The sequence below is a fragment of the Mandrillus leucophaeus genome, unplaced genomic scaffold (genome assembly GCF_000951045.1).
Source record: "Mandrillus leucophaeus isolate KB7577 unplaced genomic scaffold, Mleu.le_1.0 Scaffold29, whole genome shotgun sequence".
NCBI lineage: Eukaryota > Metazoa > Chordata > Mammalia > Primates > Cercopithecidae > Mandrillus > Mandrillus leucophaeus.
The window spans coordinates 340,458-348,233 of NW_012103031.1; the positions used below are offsets into that span (position 1 = coordinate 340,458).

The window sequence follows — 7,776 nt, forward strand, 5'->3', positions numbered from 1 at the left end:
CCTCCCGGGTTCACGCCATTCTCCTGCCTCAGCCTCCCGAGTAGCTGGGACTACAGGCACCCGCCACTTCACCCGGCTAGTTTTTTCTATTTTTTAGTAGAGACGGGATTTCACCGTGTTAGCCAGGATGGTCTCAATCTCCTGAACTCATGATCCGCCCATCTCGGCCTCCCAAAGTGCTGAGATTACAGGCTTCAGCCACCGTGCCCGGCCAACACGGCTAATTTTTAAAAAGTTTTTGGCCAGGCGCGGTGGCTTAAGCCTGTAATCTCAGCATTTTGGGAGGCTGAGGTGGGCAGATCACCTGAGGTCAAGAGTTCTAGAACAGCCTTGCCAACACAATGAAACCCCAGCTCTACTAAACATACAAAAATTAGCCAGGCATGGTGGTGGGCACCTGTAATCCCAGCTACTAGGGAGACTGAGGCAGGAGAATCATTTGAACCCAAGAGGCGGAAGTTGCAGTGAGCCGAGATCACGCCACTGCATCCAGCCTGGGTGACAAGAGTGAAATTCTGTCTCAAATAGATAAATAAATAAATTCTTTTGTAGACATGGGGGTCTCCCTATGTTGCCCAGGCTGATCTCAAACTCCTGGCCTCACACCACCCTCCCACCTTGGCCTCCCAAGGTGCTGGGATTACAGGCCTGAGCCACAGTGCTGGGCGGAGGAGACCTCTCTTTAGGCGTGGCTGCTACCAGAGTCAAAGCCCTACAAGCTCCACCTGGCAGACCCAGTACAGCCAGCTCCTCATCTCCTTTCTCTGGCACCTTTCATTCTTCATCTTTTTTTTTTTTTTTTTTTTTTTGAGGCAGAGTCTTGTTCTGTCACCCAGTCTGGAGTGCAGTGGCGTGATCTCTGCCTCTGGCATGGAGGGCAGAGGCAGAGGAAGCAACTAGACTCCTGGTCCATGAACTGCTCCTGCCACCCTGGGTAGTTGTGCAAGGGCAGAGAGAAAAGGGTCCGAGGGCAGGCGGTGGGAGGAGGAGGGACAGGGACTTACCGCGATTGCAGGAGCCCCGGCGAATAGAGAGGGCATCCAGGGCAATGTCCAGGTAGGCAGTGCTACCCCGTGTTCCCTCAAACATCAGCTGCAAGAGGATAAATGGACCCAACCCCATGAGCCCCTCAGCCAGGCCTCCTGGCTCCTAGTTTCCTTCCTGATTTCAGATGGCTTGGCCCCCACAATCCCTTTTTGCCACACCCCCACTCCCAGGCTCCCCAACACCTAGATTTCCCCTGAGGTCCCACAATTTGCCCCTGGCCTTACCCGGGTGGGCAGGGTGAACCCTGCGGGCACAGTGACAGTGGTGGGCATCCAGGAGGGTCTCTGGGTGTTCCGGTGTTTCCAGAGCACGTGGGGGCGGCGGCCCTCTTCACCCGAGAGCAACAGCAGCCTGAGCTGGGCGCCCCAAGACAGCCCAAACATGTGGTAGGCGAAGTTCACGCAGAGCGGGCCTTGCTCCCATAGGTTGGGGCTGCGCAGGCGGGCCACACCCCCACGGTGGAAGTTGTTGGATTCCATATGCAGATAGCTGCCCTCTGGGGGAGGCAGAGCCCAGGACCCTGAGGCCCAGTCACCTCCGAGGGCTGCCCCCACCCATCCCCTTCTCAGAGCCCAGGCACTCCGTTCTGGTTGCCTCCCTTCTCCCTCCATCTAGCCATCCCCGCCTCCCAGACACCTCCCGGCTCATGGTCCCCCGGAAACCGTAGCCACTTACCTCCATTGGGGTACCCCCCGGGAGGCCCGGTGGTGCCGGTGGGAGAGGGCCCGCTGGCTCGAACCCAGTCTCCATCATCTGCGGACACTTGGGACCAGTCACAGAGGGGTTTGGCGTCATCCTCAAAATCACACTGGGTGAGGACGTCTAGGAAGAACGGGTCACTGTGAGGTTTCAGAGAGGACAGGGGCAGGGCCCAGAACCACACTGGGAGATGGAAGTAGCAAGATTGCTATGCTTAGAGAAAGCTGCCATGAAATCAGCTGGGTGTGGTGGCGCACACCTGTAGTCCCAGCTACTGGGGAGGCTGAGGCAAGAGAATCGCTTGAACCCAGGAGGTGACCTTTGCAGTGAGGCCAAGATCACGCCACTGCACTCCCGCCTGAGCAACAGAGGGAGACTCCGTCTCAAAAAAAGAAAATAAAAAGAAAGCTGTCACAAAGACTTGGGGTCCGGAGCAGAAATTGTTTGTTTTTTGTAGAGATAGAGTCTTACTGTGTTGCCCAGGCTGCTCTCAAACTCCTGGCCTCAAGCCATCCTCCCACCTCGGCCTCCCTAAGTGTTGGAATTACAGGTGTGAGCCACAGCACCTGGCCCAGAGCAGAGATTTGAAAGAGAGAATCTTTTAGGAGAAATTCGGGTCTGGGAGCGTGGACAGAATGCCAAGGTCGGGGACATGAACCGAGGTTGGAGGGCTGGACTTGGTCTGGCGGGACACGTTTTGTAGTCCTGGCTGATGCCCAGAGGGGACTGGAGGTGGCTGCTTCTGCTAGGAACTCAGGCACTGGCGTTCTGGTGACAGAATGTGGGTTCGGAGGAGGGAGGAGGAATCTTAGCACTCCTGGTTTCCAACTCACAGTTGTCCCTAGAGCTGCGAACAACCAGCTTCTTGTCCGGAGGCTTCTCTCTCCTTGGGGGTGGTTTGGAGAAAGCAAAAATGCAACTCTTGTCATTATCAAGAATTAAAAGAATTATAAGAATTATAAGTCATTCAGTGACTATGAGCTTTCTGAGTGGTCATGTAAGGATGATCCGTGTTTATGCAGTGAATGTATGTGACTTGACTTTTTTCCTTTTTTTTTTCTTTTCTTTTCTTTTCCCCGGCACTCAGGCTAGAGTGCAGTGGTGCAATCACAACTCACTGCAGCCCCAAACCTCTGGGCTCCAGCAATCCTCCCACCTCAACCTCCCCAGTAGCTGGGACTACAGGAGCATGCCACCACACCCAGCTAATTTATTTCTATTTTTTATAGAGATGGGGTCTTTCTATGTTGCACAGGCTGGCCATGACCTCCTGACTTCATGCAATCCTCCCACCTTGGCCTCCCAAAGTGCTGGGATTACAGGTAGGAGCCACTGTGCTCAGACCTCAGTTTTTTGTTGTTGAAGTTCTACTTGTTCAAATTCTCCCAAACACACTGCAGGACACCAAGACATCCATCATTTCTTTTTTTTTTTTTTCTTTTGAGACGGAGTTTCACTCTTGTTGCCCAGGCTGGAGTGCAATGGTGCAATTTCGGCTCACTGCAACTTCTGTCTCCTGGGTTCAAGTGACTCTCCTGCCTCAGCCTACCCAGTAGCTGGGATTACAGGCATGCACCACCATGCCTGGCTAATTTTATATTTTTAGTACAGACAGGGTTTCACCATGTTGGTCAGGCTGGTCTCGAACACCTGACCTCAGGTGATCCACCTGCCTCGGCTTCCCAAAGTGCTGGGATTACAGGGGTGAGCCGCCACGCCCGGCCTGTCATCCGTCATTTCTTTGCTGCCTCATACTTAAGTCTCCCTCATCAGCTGGGTCCACCCTGGGTCTTGTCCATTTCCTGAGGGCCTGACCCCTCGATCCTTCTCTCCTAGCCTTAGATGTGTCTTCCAGCTCTGCACCTCCTCTGTCCCTTCTCACATTGTAGCCCTGTCCTGCTCCCAGAACCTGCCCCTTAATTCCAGGCTCTGGGCCTGTGCAGCTCTCCCCCTTCCTGGTCAGCAGTCAAGGTCAACCCATTTCCATTCCACTGGGTTTCCCTCTTCCTCTCCAGATTTTTTTTTTTTTTTTTTTTTTTTTGAGATGGAGTCTCACTCTGTCACCCAGGCTGGAGTGCAATGGCATGATCTCGGCTCACTGCAAACTCTGCCTCCCAGGTTCAAGCGATTCTCCTGCCTCAGCCTCCAAAGTAGCTGGGACTACAGGTGTGCACCACCACATCTGGCTAATTTTTTGTATTTTTAGTAGAGACGGGATTTCACCATGTTGGCCAGGATGGTCTTGATCTCCTGACCTCGTGATCCGCCCACCTCAGCCTCCCAAAGTGCTGGGATTACAGGTGTGAGCCACCGCGCCCGGCCTCTCTCCAAGTCTTTTGTAGTTAGCCTGCTCACCCCCTCCAGCTCTGCCCTTCCATATTCCTACAGCCACCCTCAACTGACCCTGGTTTATCATTACCCGCTGGGCCCAGCTTACCTGAGATGGGCAGCCCCCACCAGCAGCAGCAGAGTCCAGACTGGAGGAACCATGAGGAACCTCAGTGGTGGCTCCCAGGGGAGAGGAGAAGGGCACAGTTGGGAGCCTGGACCCCTTTTATTCACCCCTGGCCTCCTTAGCTTGGCATCCTTCCAAGGATGCCATGAAAAATGAACAGAGAAACACAGAAAAGCTCTGGGAAATTAAAACTACGAGAGTTGAAATTTACCATCCAGTAGAAGCGTTGTAGATTGAAATTGAGGGAAATAAACTAGAGAGAAGGGGGAAAAAAAAAGAGAAAGAAACAAAAAGGAAACAGGTTTGGAGGATCAATCTCAAACAAAAGTCTAACCTCAAACAAAAGGCGTTCAAAAAAAGAGAACAAAGGAAAATAAATTATTATTTTAAAAAGAAAAACACACAAGAAAATATCCAGCACTGAAATATACAAGTCTCTAGATTAAAAAGGTATCGAGGGTGATGAATACACAGAGACCCATGGAAGCACTGGATTTCAGACTATCAGGGAAGAGAAGATCTGAAACACTTTCAGACAGACAGTAACAGGTCATATACCAACGATCAGAAATCAACATGGCATCCGGCTTTTCAATAGCAACCATGGAGTCTAAGAGGCAGCGGAACATTGTCTGCAGAATTCCAACAGAAAACCATTTCAAACCTAAAATTCTATAACTGGCAACGGTGGCAACTGGAGAGTTAGGTGAAGGAAGGACTGCAAACAGCCAGACGTGGTGGCTCACACCTGTAATCCCAGCATTTGGGACACCAAGGTGGGTGGATCACTTGAGGTCAGGAGTTCAAGACCAGCCTGGCCAACATGGCAAAACCCCATCTCTACTAAAAAATACAAAAAATTAGCCAGGGGTGGTGGCACATGCTCATAATCCCAGCTACTCAGGAGGCTGAGGCACGAGAATCGCTTGAACTTGGTAGGTGGAGGTTGTGGTGAGCCGAGATCGCGAGACTCCATGTCAAAAATAAAAAAGGACTGCAAATGCCTATTGGCAAATCACTGAGAAAGATAAGTCACAGAGGAAAAGATACAAACAACCAGCAAACATCTGAAAAGCTGTTCTGTTTCACTAGTAATAAGGGAAATGCTAATTAAAACTATGACTCTTATATTGACCATTTTTTTTTGAGACAGGACCTCGTTCTGTTACCCAGGCTGGAGCGCAGCAGCATGACTTGGCTTACTGCAGCCTCAACCCCCTGGGCTCAGGTGATCCTCCCATCTTAGCCTCTGGAGTAGCTGGGACTACCAGCACACGTCACCAAGCCCGGCTAATTTTTGTGTATTTTGCAGAAACAGGGTTTCACCATGTCGCCGAGGCTGGTCTTAAACTCCTGGGCTCAAGTGATCTGCCTGCCTTGGCCTTCCAAAGTGCTGGAATTACAGGCGTGAGCTAGTGTGCCCAGCCGACAAAAATTTGAAAGATCGGTAGTATGGAGTGTTGGACAAGATGCAGGTAGAGGCCGGGCGCGGTGGCTCAAGCCTGTAATCCCAGCACTTTGGGAGGCCGAGACGGGCGGATCACGAGGTCAGGAGATCGAGACCATCCTGGCTAACACGGTGAAACCCCGTCTCTACTAAAAATACAAAAAATGAGCTGGGCGAGGTGGCGGGCGCCTGTAGTCCCAGCTACTCGGGAGGCTGAGGCAGGAGAATGGCGTAAACCCGGGAGGCGGAGCTTGCAGTGAGCTGAGATCTGGCCACTGCACTCCAGCCTGGGTGGCAGAGCGAGACTCCGTCTCAAAAAAAAAAAAAAAAAAGATGCAGGTAGATACGAACTCAGTGATGATAAGACTGTAGGTTGGTGGCCAGGTGCGGTGGCTCATGCTGCTAATCCCAAGTGCTTTTTTGAGGCAGAGATGGTAGGACTGCTTGAGGCTAGAGACCAGCCTGGGTAAAAGAGTGAGACACTGTCTCCACAAAAAATGTAAAAATTAACCAAGCATGGCAGTATGTGCCGGTGGGTCCCAGCTGGTTGCGAGGTTGAGGCGGGAGGACTTAGGTGTTCGAGGCTGCAGTGAGCTATGATCAAGCCACTGAACTCCAGCCAGAGCAACAGAGTGAGACCCTGTCTCAAAACAAAACAAAAAAAGAATGTTGGTGAAAACTTTTTTTTTTTTTTTGAGACAGGGTCTCACTCTGTGGCCCAGGCTGGAGTGCAGTGGTGCCATCACAGCTTACTGCAGCCTCAACCTCCCAGGCTCAAGCAATCCTCCCACCTCAGCCTCCCAGGGTAGTTGGGATTACAGGCACGAGCCACCATGCCTAGCTAATTTTTGGGTTTGTTTTTGTTTTTTTTATAGAGATAGGGTCTCACTATGTTGCCCAGGCTGGTCTCAAATTACTGGGCTCCAGTGATCTTCCTGCCTCAGTCTCCCAAAGTGCTGAGATTACAAACATGAGCCATTGTGCCCAGATGGTGAAAACTTCTTAGAAGGCGTTTGTTTTTTGGTTTGTTTGTTTCTTTGCTTGTTTGTTTTTGGGGAGGAGTCTCTCTCTGTCACCCAGGCTAGAGTGCAATGGCACAATCTCAGCTCACTGCAACCTCTGCCTCCTGAGTTCAAGCAATTATCTTGCCTCAGCCTCCCAAGTAGTGGGGATTACAGGCATGTGCCACCACACCCGGCTAATTTTGTATTTTTAGTAGAGATGGGATTTCATCATGTTGGTCAGGCTAGTCTCGAACTTCTGATGTCAGGTGATCCATCCACCTTGGCCTCCCAGAGTGTTGGGATTACAGGCATGAGCCATTGTGCCTGGCCAGAAGACTTCTTAGAAGGCATTTGACAATGACTATTGAACTTTCAAATGTGCATATCTTTGACCTAACATTTCCTTTCTAGGAATCTTGCTGCAGAAGTACATGCACTTTGCACAAATTTGCCCATACCTAAAGATGTTAATTGCAACATTGTTTACAATAGGAAAAATTATCATGATAAATATTTATCAGTAGGTATGTGGTTGGATCATATTAAGAAATGGCCGGAGGCTGGGCACAGTGGCTCATGCCTGTAATCCCAGCACTTTGGGAAGCCGAGGTGGGCGGATCACTTGAGGTCAGGAGTTCGAGACCAGCCTGACCAACATGGTGAAACTCAGTCTCGACTAAATACAAAAAAATTAGCTGGGCATGGGGGCGCATGCCTGTACTCCCAGTTACTCAGGAGGCTGAGGCAGGAGAATTGCTTGAACCTGGGAGGCGGCGGTTGCAGTGAGCCAAGATCGCGCCATTGCACTCCAGCCTGGGCAACAAGAGCAAAAATGTGTCTCAAAAAATAGCGAAAGAAAGAAAGAAATGGCCAGGTGCAGTGGCTTGTGCCTGTAATCCCAGAACTCTGGGAGGCCAAGGTAGGAGGATTGCTTGAGCCCAGAAATTCGAGACCAGCTTGAGCAACATAGTGAGAACCCACCCTCTACACAAAAAATACAAAAATTATCTAAGTGTGGTGGTGCGCACCTGTAGTTCCAGCTACTCAGGAGGCTGAGGCAGGAGGGTCGCCTGAGCCCAGGAGTTCAAGGCTACAGTGAGCTATGATTGCACCACCGCACTTCA

The 7,776-nt window shown here is 51.1% G+C and overlaps 1 protein-coding gene across 1 annotated transcript in view; it reads right to left on the bottom strand.

The window, feature by feature from the left end:
* ZAN (zonadhesin) overlaps nt 1–4,236 on the bottom strand; it is a 92,835-nt gene extending 88,599 nt beyond the window's left edge. Inside the window, 5 exon segments of the mRNA XM_011985821.1 lie at nt 1,005–1,092; nt 1,272–1,543; nt 1,723–1,869; nt 2,580–2,632; nt 4,184–4,236. Of these exon segments, the coding sequence (XP_011841211.1) occupies nt 1,005–1,092; nt 1,272–1,543; nt 1,723–1,869; nt 2,580–2,632; nt 4,184–4,236 (613 nt within the window).
* Nucleotides 4,237–7,776: the final 3,540 nt, after the last annotated feature.